Here is a 12,951-nt window from a genome sequence, read left to right on the forward strand (position 1 = left end):
AGGATCCAGTTTTGGGACTTATGGGTCTTGAAGGACCATCTTCTCTGATGAAGGCTAAACGTTACTTCCACGTAAAGTTACTCTTGCTTTTCTCTGGTGTAGGACGGAGTGAGGCTTACAGCTCTACCTTTCCTTTCAAGAGAACAACACATGAGCATACATTATCCGGTTTCCATGTGTGGATCAATGTTGAATTTCACATTTTCTTCATCCCTGACTTCACACACTTCTGCCCTAGCATCTTCCAGAGGTCCTAATTACTGCAAATAGTTGTGGACAATTTCTAAACAATTGTACCGCTATCAGGAACGTGTGAATCAGCTGTCTATGAAACAGTGATGGAAAACCAAAAGGAAGTGTTCTCCAAAGAAGCCATCCCGCTGTCCTTGGCTGGGTCTTTCTTTGGGGAAAAAAAACACAGACCCTCAAAGTCCCAATGCATGTCTTTCTATCCTCTTCTCATTTACGGCTGCCTACTGATAGAATTCCACCTAATAGTACCTACCTTTGGTTAGCATATTTAGTTTCATATTCTGGTTGAATTTCAAATCCACCATTTTCTCCTGTGATCTAGGGACGACCAGCAAGCTCTCACCTACTTGCTTACCAAAGATGCCTTGCATTTTTTTTTCTTTTTTTTGCCATGACCCTCAACCCAAAGACTGTGACCTCATGTAAACTTTGGGCAAAAGGCTGGCATACAGCACAGGAGCTGACCACCAGCTTCTTTCCTCCATGCTTCTACCACTGGATCACAGATATCCCCACTCTGGAATTGCGTTAATGTTCACTAACTAAACAGGCAGGCAGTTCAGAGGTCTCAGGACGGGTCACCTTGTGATGTTTTGCAGCCACAGAGCAGAAGGCTAGTAAGTAGTTTAATAGCAGGATTGGTACTCTTCAATTTATTAAGAAAAATGTATATCCTCAGGCATTTAAAAATATATATACATTTAATATTTTTGGAGCTGTATTTGCATTGGATCATAATAGATTATGTGCACATGTGCAATCATAAACGTAATGTGCTACCAGAGGCTTCAACAAAGAGCTGTTAAAGATGATCACTTTTTTTTTTCTTCTTCTCATTAATATTACCTTAGAAAAGAATCCCCATGCTTGTTTTCTAAAATCTACCTTTACTAAAAGAGAACAGTTTAGAACAAAACATCACTATCTTAAAAGTTGATTTTTTAAAAGAACATCTCAATATGTCATGTAGAAAGAATGGGCACACTCTTTTCCTTCTGAACTACAGAGTTAACATGTTAAGGTTTAGAGCTCCATCCTTTTCTCATTCACTCAGAGTCCTGTAGTGTCGCTCAATCCACATCCTTCCAAGGTGGGCTGGCTCTTTATGATTTTTTATCCCAAACAACAGTATGATTTTATGGGTGAGAGAGGGAGAAAGAAAGAATAAGAAAAGGCAGAATGAATGCATGAGCTGGTCCTGACCTAAAGTTTGACTCAAAGCTTGATTCAGCATAGAGACAAGTAATTTCAAAAGACTGACAGTTTTTCAATGGTATATAATTTTAGCTGGCATATAATTTTCATCATAGGGGAAGGCTTTTCCAAGAGGGGAAATTCCTAAATCATCTTGAAAGTCCTTAAAAAAAAGGATAAGTACCTAAATAGCTCATTTAAAATCACAATTTAAGGCAAAATCATTTGGAAACCTTAAAACCAAATAAAATAACAACCATTTTTATAATATATTTTGAGAGCTGGAACAAAGGCTTTTGTAGGTCAAAAAGTAAGGGGTATTTTAGTGTTACAATAAGTTTTCATCTTTTAAGAAAAGCCCAACCTCTTCTCCATCAAAACATGTATAACAATGAAAACAAAAATGAAAATAAAATAATCAATAATAAAGGAGTATGGAATAAGATCTATCATGTCAATGCTACCCAAGAATATTCTACTGAAAGTAGACTGACCATAAATATTCCAAGAATAGTGATATGTATTTTCCAATGCTAATCGTTACTACTACATCTGTCTGAGAAAACAAAAATCAGATAAAAAAAAAAAAAAGAAAAGAAAAAAGAAAAAGGAATACATGCCAAAAAGGAACAACCTATTTGTGTCTGACACACTAGAGAAATTATTTATGGAGTAGTTTTGCCTAAAAAGTCATACCTGTAATATTGCCCAAGTTAACCAAACTTCTGGCATTTTGCTGATTTGAGCAGTTCATGTATAATGTTGCTTAAGGATTGCCACACTGCACTTCGTTACTAGTCTTTTTACTAAGAAAATGAAATATTGTTTTGTTGTTTGGGACATCTCCTCTCTTTCTGAGATCTTTAACAGCCACCTCTCAAGTCTGCCTGTACATTCTGAGATGCATTCATCGAAATTCCTAAGAAAGATAAATCAGCATCACATAATTTGCATGTCAGAACTCCTCACACCACTTCTTTATTTCAGTTTATGTGAATAGAAGAGCTAGACAGGTGAGATCAGATAGGGCCCTTTCAAAATGAAACTGAAGCTGAAGGCTTAGTCCTGATTTCTTTTTTCTCTCTTTCTCTCCTTTTTTTTTGTTTTTGTTTTTTTGTTTGTTTTTTGTTTTTGTTTTTTACATGAAAACAAAAATGCAAGAATGGAAATGACAACACATCAGAAAGACATTTTTAACTTCATTCACTACGACAGTCACAAACTGCTTGAACTCTACCTGCCATCCAACTTTAAGGAACAAAGACCTGGCACTGGGAAAAAGAAACAAAACCCAAACACAACAAAACAATACAAAGCAACTGGGAATTCGGTAAAACTGAGTGCAAACACGGCTACAGAACGCAATAAAAACACCAGTGCTGCGGGGGCCAGCAGCGCTTATCAAAATAATTTCTGAAATGTTTCATCCGAAACATAGACAAAGCAATAAAAAGAGGATATATGTTTATCATTTTAAGCATAACAATGTGTTAAGAGCTTAAAAATTAAAAAAAAAAAAAAAAAGAAGTACTTGGAATGAATAGTGCTACCCTTTTTTTTTCCTAAGTAGGCATAAAAATATTTTCATTTCCTTCTTGTTTTCCATACCATTATATCAAGAACTTCCATTTGTTTCATGTTACCGTTTACAACTTTAATGCACACACACACACACAAAAAAGGTATCTACCGCAATAGAAATAGTTGCTTCATTACCTTGTTTGCTACATTTGCAAATGTAAACAGCTAGGCAGAGCCAGAACTGACTCTAATGCATGATGGAATATCTTTGTTGCATACGTACACTGTAGAAAATAATTATTCAATATGTCAGGCACCATTATTTGAAATGTAATACATTAATATTTACTAGAAAAATAAGTTTTTTTTTTTCCTATTTGTTCTCCCAACTTCTTTAATGAAATAAGTTAATCTGACAGTGCATCCAGTAGCTTGTAATATCTTCTACATCTCCGTGGCAAAAAATAAACTACTGGTTGGGACAATATAATGCAAATTATTAAAGTCAGTCCTTGTACATACATCCTTGTAGCAAGCATTGAGGCTCGACTAACAGCACCTTTAACCAATTACTTAATGTTCAGTTATGTAGCCCTATTTCCCTGAGCAGTTATGCTGAGGAGCTTTCCCTTCATGGATAGTTTTACAAAGCCTTAAGTATTAAAAGTACTATGAAGATACACTTCTAAGAATCCTATTTAATGCTACTTAACTAAACCTGTATAAATCTAATGAAGGGAGTGACTGGTACATATACCAACTGTCAGTCTGTGATAACGTAACCTTAGACGCTGCCTGGCCACAAAGTTTGGAACTTCTACTTAACCAAAAGAAAATAAATAATACAGCAGGTTACCTTGTGGAGAAATACCATGTATTCTAAACAAATTCAGCCCATGGTCTGAACTTTTGTATCCATCTAATCTTTTTGAACTGGGGGGGGGGGGGAATCCCTTTAGTTATAACGTGCCAAGTGAGATTGGTGACCAAGAGGAGGCTTAAAATACAAATCCAAACCGCTCTATCACATACGAGAAAGAAACATCTGGCTAAAAAACAAAAAAACAAAAAAACGACTACGTAAGCACTGAGGACACTGTTTTTTGTTTTTTTTTTTTTAAATGCATCTATATTTGGACAAAATGAACCTAAATTGCAAACAAAAGGACTACTTTTGAAAGGAGTATCTGAACATCTAAAGGACAAAAATATCAGAGAGGGTGTGCATGTGTATGTACAGGCAGGGCCGGCCAAAATCACCACGCCCCTGGCTGTCACTTTCCTTGCTGCTCTCTCCCCAAGCCTAACCACAGCTCGCATTTCTAGGTCTGGGAAACATGGTCAATGAGAGGAGACTGCTGTAAGAAGCGCCATTTTCCCTTCACTGCCCTGGAGATTCGATTTCTCCTCATCTGCCTAGGATTTCGTGATACTTCTAAATTTAGGCAACAACTTCTGGGTTTATGAACAAATGGACCAATGGCCAGCCCAATACTGCGTTAGTAACATAATATGTAAACCCTTTCAAATTCTAGATAGCTTTGATCTCTTTCTTTACAAACAGAATAATGAGAGTCTGGTGATACTTCTTATGGACCGTTTCCACCGTACACATTCGCCAAGATGGTTTTTTGACTTAACTAGGTTCTAAAACATGACTTTTTACCTTTTCCTTTTTTTTTTTTTTTTTCTTCTCACTGACCATTTGTCTCACTTTTTAATCTTGGTAACCTACTCATCAAAAGAAAGAATAAAAGAAGGGAATTTCATGTTGGATAAGGCAGGCTCTATGAAGTATTTTTTTAATAGGTCTTCATAAGACATTACAAGCTATTGAATTCCCATCAAGAAAACCTATTTCTATTTAATTGTGCTAAGTGCTAAGGTTTTACTCTTTAGGTTTTCCATTTTTTTCCGCTTGTGCATTGTTCCTATGCAGGCCCCTCTGGATATGAGTTGTGAAGTCATATTTGTCCGTGCAAAGATGCTGGCATATGCTGCACTGGAAAGGTCCACTGTCACCATGGCAACTCATATGCAAAGCATACATCACTTCATCCAGAAAGACAATGCCACAGTGCACACATTTTGTTGAAAGTTCATCTTGAGTACTTCTATCAACTTTCTCTGCTTTTACTACATTCAAGGGACCTTCACTTTTTACATTTGGTGGTGCCTTCGTTTTCTCCTTGGAGGCACCATTTGCAGTTGGCCCAGGTCTGGAATGCTTGATCGCCAAATCTAGAGGAATGTCATTGTCTGATCCAACAGCTGAAAAATGAGGAGGCAGATTGAAGGTGGGATAAGGCACATAGTTTTGGCAAGGATTTGGTAGGCCAGGCACGTGACTCAAGTAGTGCGGATTCCCAGGGACGGAGAGCTTATATTTACTCCAGAACCGCAACCAATCAGCTTCACTCTGGAAGTCATTATGTACAAAGGGAAGTCCGAAAAGGGGGTACTGGTACTTTTCAATAGGGCTGCCTGGTGGTGAATAGTTCGGGTGTTTCGCAGGTCTCATGTACTTTTCTATGGGACTGCCTCTCTCAGAACTTCCTTTCCCTTCTGACACGGATGAACTGTTTCCTGGGTCTCCAGTACTTTCCTGAGGACTTTTTATCTGAATGTGCAAAGGTTGCATCCTTTTGTGAATATCCAGAGTTTGGCTGACCAGGACCGGCTGCTGAGCAGAATGGCTTTTAGTCAATGAACCCTGGGCTTCGTATTTACTCAGGCTGGGGAGCGGAATTTCTCTCTGGTGACCTTCAGTTAAATGATCTTCTGACCTCCTCTCCAAGGGGCTTCCGTTGACCTGCTCCTCGCTGCCGCCCCTCTGCTGTTTGTTGAGCTGCTCAGCTTGCAGCGCCTCTGGGTTAAGGCGCTTTCTGGTCCTTCTCCTAATAATCTGCTCACCGTTGTTTTGTTTAATGATGTTTAAAGGCCTGGGAGTCTGCAGAGAACACACACGCACGGTACATAAAAGGGACACGTGAGAAAATACGTTAAAATGCATTAATGATTCCTCACAAATATGAACCACGTTTAAGTTCAAAGCAAGGGTGGATGCTATGTTATAGGTTTACTAAATCTCCTCCTCTTGCCCTAAGCAGGATCGGAGGCAGTCACCAAAGCACACTATTTTAGCCTAATTAAATCGTGTCCGACTTTGCAGGGAGGACTGAAAACTTTAATCTACTTAAAAACAGCTTTCCCAAACTCAATAGATTTTGGAACTGCATCATTTAGTGATAAAACCGTGTAGCAAGTTCCTTGAAGAAACATGATTTTTCTGCAGTATTTCTCAACTTCTGGGTCACGCACTAGGATGTCAATACAGGAACACGGGAGCTAGGCTTTCATGACAAGTGTGGTAAAATTATACATTGCTGCAGACTGAACTGGGTCCCCTCATTCATATGTGGAAGCTCTACCCCACAGTGTGCCTGGATCTGGAGATCCGGTCTTTAGGAGGCAAATAAAGTTAGATGAGGACATAGAGAGAAGGAGGCATTCTCCAAGCCAGGAAGGGAGCTCTCCAACCAGAACCTGGCCACGCTGGTACTCTGACCCCGGACCTCCAGCCATGAGAACTGTGTGAAAATCTGTTCCGTAGTTTAAACCCCCTAGGTCTACGGTATTTTGTTATGGTAGCCTGAGTGGATGAATACGTGCATTCTTCTAAATAACTGAAAATGTGAATATAAAGTATTAAATATCAGAGCATAAATAATCAAAGACAAATGAGCAGAATCATGAGGAAAGATATCGGGTAATCAAAGCCGTATCAGTGGGAGACTTTTTTTTTTTTCACCTCTCACTTTTATTTCTCCTTGTTTAATAGGATTTTATATATCACTATGGAAAATTTTACTTGTTAACAGGTAAAGCATTTGTTTTCTGTTGAAAATCTAAATTCTTTTGTAGCTTTGGTCCAAATACCTGATACATCATTCTACTCTGTACTTAGAATGCTGACTTTCACTCAGCTTGTTTTTTATTCAGCTTAAGCATGGTATGATTGGTAGTTATGTACATGTTCAACAGGTGTTTATATTACAGGACTAAAACCCATAGATAACACTATGCCAAAAACTTTACTTGCAATGAGAGCTCTAACTTTGATTTATAAAATAAAAAGAATAAGTTTAATAATTAATGCATATTTATAGGTTAAAATTTAGGAAACTCTTTAAGTGGGCTAAAACCGGATTTTTCTAAAAGATTACTGAAATCTTCAAGCAAATAATTTCTACATAGAATGTAAATATATATATATGTATTATGTAATTTGTGAATTATTCCTAGAAAGAATGCGCCTTAATGCAAGAGAGACCTTTTATATCTTAAACAAAATATAAATATAAATCCTTTTTGGAATATTTCTATTGTCACAGAGGCATTTTGAAGGCAAGAAAGATAACACACTTGTCACTGACAATTCAATTATTGGTTTCAGAATGAAAATGCCACATCCCTTGGATATGCCATATTCATTTATTTTGTTCAGAATGTTCAGGTTTATAAAGAGCTCGTATTTGTATTATGAGAATATGCAGTATTTAATATCTATCTATAAGGAAACTGGAAATTTGCATTAATACTCTTTTAAAACTTTTATAACTTTTGTGACAGTCTTTGACATGAGATGTGAGCACAACCTTTATGTATTTAAATTTACGACGTAAAGAAACTCAAAACTGAATACATCTTGCCTCTGGAGAGATGAATATTAAAATAATTGTAAAAAAAAGAGTTTACTTTATATCATAGTTGTTAAATTATCATAAACTGGAAGAGCAGTAGTTTAATTAATTCTTGGCCTATGATTGGCCAGAGTTCAATTAAAACCATTAATGTCAGTACTCATTAAATGAAAGCTTATTGCTGTGCTAAAATGGTGAAGGTGAAGCAAAAGGAAGGTGATGTGGTGGTGGTGGGGGGGAGAATCTGTTAGCTACACGTAATAACTAAGGTTTTACAGTTTACCACCAATTAGTATCGTTGGCAGCATGCATTTTTTAAAGAGTGCTTCCAGTGGTCCATTTATGAGGACGTTTTGTCTAAAACTGTATTCCCTGTAGCTGTAATTTATTCATTGGCTGTGCTAAGAGCTATGGTAAAATGCCAAACAAAATGAAAAAGGCAGAGGGAAATGGATTTCTGTTTACTAAGTGGGGTATTCCTATTTTTAAAGGCAGCTCTTGTCAGCAGATAAACTTCCTAAAACTAAAATAAAATATCCTTCAGGACGTCAAATGCATATGGAGATGGGGGGAATTTGTGAGCTTAAACTTTATCAGAGGATTCTCACTAAAATCTGAGAAGAAAGTTCTGGAAGTATTTTGGTGAGCCACAGAAAGAAGCCAGCCAGAGAGTTTAAAACACAAAGCACCTTCGCACCTTACTCTACTGGGATGTGTGCCGTTGGGGCCCTGAGATACCTCACTTGAATATATCCCTCAGAAGAAGCGAAGAGATTGGCCTGGCATTCTCAGGTCCTAGTTCAGAACCACTCTTCTGAACGTGCCTAACTTCTAGCCCCCAAAGCAGCCAAGAGGACACTTGCAAATTCTGAAGTTAAAGTGAACATAAGCATTCTTTCCCTGCCCTGTGTTTACGTGAAACAGGAGAGTCCTCTTTTAGAAACACTTTTTATGTATTTTCAAACTTTTAACGTTTCTCCTTTCTGCCTAAATTAATTTCACCAAATTCTGATAACCATTAGTTCGACTATCTGTTATGGGAAGTTCCCAGAAATCAATCATTTTCCTCGTTTATATCAAAAGAAGCATAATGCATTACTAATGATCTCAAATATATCTCCCCATAACATCGAAGGCCATTTCACCATCAATCACAGGTGCTCTCAAAGTGACTGTGTTAAACTCTGGGGGAGCAGGCCTTGCAAGCCAGGGAACGGCACACATCCTACCACAGACCAGGCTGCTTTATAAAGCTTTTCCTCAAACAGTCTAACAAGCTCTTACCGAGTGAAGCTTCTGGTAGAGGCCACACGCGTTGCATACATATCCGCCATTTGCATTCTTTCGCCAGAGAGAGGTCTTTGTGGTCAAGCAATTGGCACAAAAAACACCCGAGCCTCTACGCCTCTGAAACGGGGGGGAGAAAAACACAAGGTCAGGGGTGAGTCACATGATCAGTGGAGTTAGACCAAATCAACCCAGGAGTTTTGTCTTCAGACTGGCAACAATGACAGTATAAAACCACACTGCCCATAATGAGGTCAGGTTCAATTGTGTTTAATAGGCACCACTGATTTTCATTATAATTAACCCTACAGTGATGGATGAGGTGTGTGCGACACCAAAGGCTTTTCCCAGAAACAGCTTTAACTTCTTGAACTTTCGGTTCTGTGCCTTTAATGATGGCTCCTAAATGCTGAACCCTAAAATATACCTTTTAAAAGTGTCACGACAGAAGTCGCAAGACAGAATGTGGCAATATGTTTAATATACTTCAGCAAAGGGGGGGCCACAGGCTACCTGAGCTTTAAAAATATAGTCAAGCGTGGAATAAAGGCGGCATGGAAACCATTTAAAATTAAGCCCAATTTGTGTCTTTTTGGGGGGCATTCATGTAACACAAGTATTAAGAGAATATCACACACTCAATTCTAGTTTGGGGGGTTGCAATGGTAAACTTTGAAAGAGAACACCGTCTATTTCCCAAAGCTGAGGGGACCAGTCGAAACTTGCTGTCAACTTGAAGTACAGTATTACTGAGAGCGCTTAAGAGGTGCCCGCTGAAGCCAGACAAGCTAGTCCCATCAATGGCTATTTATTTTATTTGCCTCAGACTTGGAAATCACAAGCGTTTCCGAATACAAATTGATTTTAGTGGGCTGAATTCTGTAATCACCAGATTCAAAAATAATCTAAGAATATTTAAAAGTAGATAATTAGTATTGCTTGTTCCATTCTTGCTATCAAGTAATGATTCCATTAAACCCATTGAAACAAAAGTCAGGCTGTGTTTGTAGGCGCAAATACTAACAGGCAGGAAATGAAATGCTCCTGCTGCAAGGAAAAAAAAAAAAAAAAGACAGCCTGAATTGCAACTTCCCTCTCCTTTCACTACGAAGCGAAACCTTTAATGATAAAATATGCACGTTAGATAAGGAGTGGAAAAAATGTTGCTGGAACCCAATTTTATTATAAATTTAAAATTACAAATACCGTAAGTCAAAATTTCAGGGATTCATAAAATTTAGGCAATTTATTTAACTTGAGTCCATACTGTAGACCAGTGGTATCCCTGCCAAGAAAATACAATGGTTATAATTGTACTCTGATACATTTCAAATGGAAAGCTTTCTGCAGACATAATTTTGGCTTCAAGACTGGAACACTTTCTTGGCATTGAAAGGGCATTTGATTCATCGGGTGTTTCACAATGTATCACTAAAAAGACCTGGTGAGCAGCCAGTTCCCTATAGGGTAATTTTTCCATCCAGATGCAAGTGCTATCAGAGGCCCTCGTCAGCTAAACTAATTATGATCTTGCAATTGCTGATGCCTGCTCACTCTAACATTCGACATCCTCCATTAATCATCAATACAAGGAAAATGAATGAAACGTAAAGAAATGAGGGCTGGTAAGCTGCACAGCCATAAAAATCTGAAATGAGAGCAATAATTTAACAAGATCGGGGGAATGTTTTTAGTGCGCACAAAGTCAGGCTAACAATTGCCCTTTTCAACCAAGAACACGATTTCATTAGTGTAGCAGGTCGTGCTACTTTAGGTGATGTAATAAAAGCTAGATTTTTCACAAAGATAATCTCTGGCTCCCCTTTTAGTCCCTCTCCGCCCAAGTCAGGACCAGGAATGAATGCATCATGGTTAGAGCAATGGCAAATGCTGGGTGTCAGTCCATAAGTCCCAGTTGGGACCTCCTGCAAAAGCAGAGACTGCTCCCTTCTAAAAATCAATGAACTATTAGATGCTATGTTTATCAAACATTCTGGGGTCCCCTTTATCTGAAGTAAGCTGGGGAACCTAGTTAGGTTATAATTGTGAAACTTCCCTGGGGCCACGCCATCTTTTTCCTAGATCTAAATAACACGTTTGGCAAATAAACACCAACTTGATCCACATAAAGGCAATGTAAATGTCCATTTGGAAACTAACCCACATATATGGCTGAGGCTCAAATCTGAATGTGTAACCATTCACTCCAGCCTGCTTTTCTTTCCTTATGCCCTGGGTGCTTGACACAGCATGCCAAAGTGGGTGTAATCCTGGTTTCTGAGAGCATTTCAATCCTTGCACAATTTTGTGCTTAATTCTCTTGCAAAGAAAGTGCCCTTCATTAGTTAGAGGGAAAGTCCTAAAATTATAGCACTGGTTTCCACAGGCATATCCTGCTTTAAGCAGCACTTAAGCTCCACTAAAGAGGCATATTTTGGGAAAACTACATCTTATTTTAAAGACATCAGGGGTACTCTGGATTCATTTACCCAGAGTCAGTACAGCATGGAGGTTAATAATCAGATTTAGGAGTCAGACTACTTGTATTCAAAACATGTCTCTGCCTTTTGCCAGGTGCAACTTTAGGCAAGTTACTTAACCTCTCAAAGCTTCAATTTCTCCATCTTTAAAGTGTGAGCCGCTGTAGTATGTGGGCAAATGGATGCAATTAAAACAGTTCCAGGGATGTAGTAAATACTCAGTAAGTTAGCTATTTGTAAAAGGGATACAATTTTTTTTTGGTAAGAGAAAAATACTTGGCTAGCTTTGTTTTCATCTCCTTAATCTACTTTTTGAGCATTATAGAGATGCTTAAGACATACAGTTGGATATTATCAAATGTATTTCATTTGTGTCAATCTTATCAAATATGAGAATGGAAAGTTGAGTCAGAGTGAAATATCTAGGTGTTCACACCTAGAATTCAATAGAGCGTACTTGTGTGGGGGTGGAAAGTAGGAGGGAGGTGAGAAATATTTCACATATTAAGTTAACTCCCATCTAAACACATTTATCGCTTTGGTAAGCACTGTACCACTTTAGTTTTGGTGCATTTGGAATTTCTGGAAGCAGCAGAGAAGGTGGCCTATGTGGATAGTATGCTTAGCTGTGTGACCACAGAATCGTAACTATGCCACATCTCTCTCAACTACAACACGGATGAGAGCCCTGACCTGGTCACTCTGTGTGTAATGTAACCTGGCTGGACACAGTAAAGCATCTTTTTGAAGTTATCAACATCCTTAGCCCAATCACGTGTAGAGAAGCAGGTCTGTCGCCAAAGGAAGGCGGAATAGAAGTCTCTCTTGCCCCACTTTTTAAAAAACACGCTTGGCCTTGTTAAAGAGAAAGAAAGGCACCGAAGACTTTATTTCATTCATAGTTTATCATGCATGACAGAGTTTTAAAATATTTTGTCATTCTCCTTTACACTGTGTGTGTTAAGGACGGAAATCATGACTCCTAATGGTCATCAAATATTCTAAGTAACAAGCACCTAGGACAGTGCTCTGTCTTGAAAGACTAAGCGTTAATAAAGTTGAAAATAATCTACTGGAATTAAAAGAAAAGAAGGAATCTCACCTGCTATCATTTTTTTTATCATTAATAGTCACTCCCATTTTTGAAAAAAGTTTTTAAAAAATATTCCTTCTAAATGTCATCCATTTGGATTGACAAATTTATTTCCAGTTGGGCAAAGATGACTAATGATGTTGTAGAAAAGAAACAAGAGAAAAGAAAATCAAGACTGTTCCAATCCTACAATTCACACTTATTTTGGAGGAACAGTTGAAGGCAGGTACTTGCTAGATCCTGACGATACAAAATCAGGTAGAACAAGACTCCAATTCTCCTTTATATACATCATTATAGTCATATGTTGTCGATGTTTCTATATGTGCACATGTATGTTTAAACAATAAGATTACTTCTCCTTTTCTACAAGCTGGGTTTTTTTTTTTTAATTTTTATTATTTTTTTGAGAGAGAGAGAG

At 38.0% G+C, this 12,951-nt stretch overlaps 1 protein-coding gene across 12 annotated transcripts in view; it reads right to left on the bottom strand.

Moving 5' to 3' along the window:
* Nucleotides 1-3,328: 3,328 nt before the first annotated feature.
* The window catches only part of TRPS1 (transcriptional repressor GATA binding 1), a 251,388-nt gene continuing 241,765 nt past the window's right edge, over nt 3,329-12,951 (bottom strand). For all 12 annotated transcript variants that reach the window (XM_032415623.1, XM_032415616.1, XM_032415626.1 and 9 more), the window contains 2 exons: nt 8,955-9,077; nt 3,329-5,917 (listed from right to left, as the gene is read on the bottom strand). In XM_032415623.1, coding sequence (XP_032271514.1) covers nt 4,856-5,917; nt 8,955-9,077 — 1,185 coding nt within the window. In that variant the 3' untranslated portion in view covers nt 3,329-4,855. The remainder of the gene's footprint in view (nt 5,918-8,954; nt 9,078-12,951) is intronic.

This window comes from Phoca vitulina, unplaced genomic scaffold (genome assembly GCF_004348235.1).
Source record: "Phoca vitulina isolate PV1807 unplaced genomic scaffold, GSC_HSeal_1.0 scaffold18, whole genome shotgun sequence".
Taxonomy (NCBI): Eukaryota; Metazoa; Chordata; class Mammalia; order Carnivora; family Phocidae; genus Phoca; species Phoca vitulina.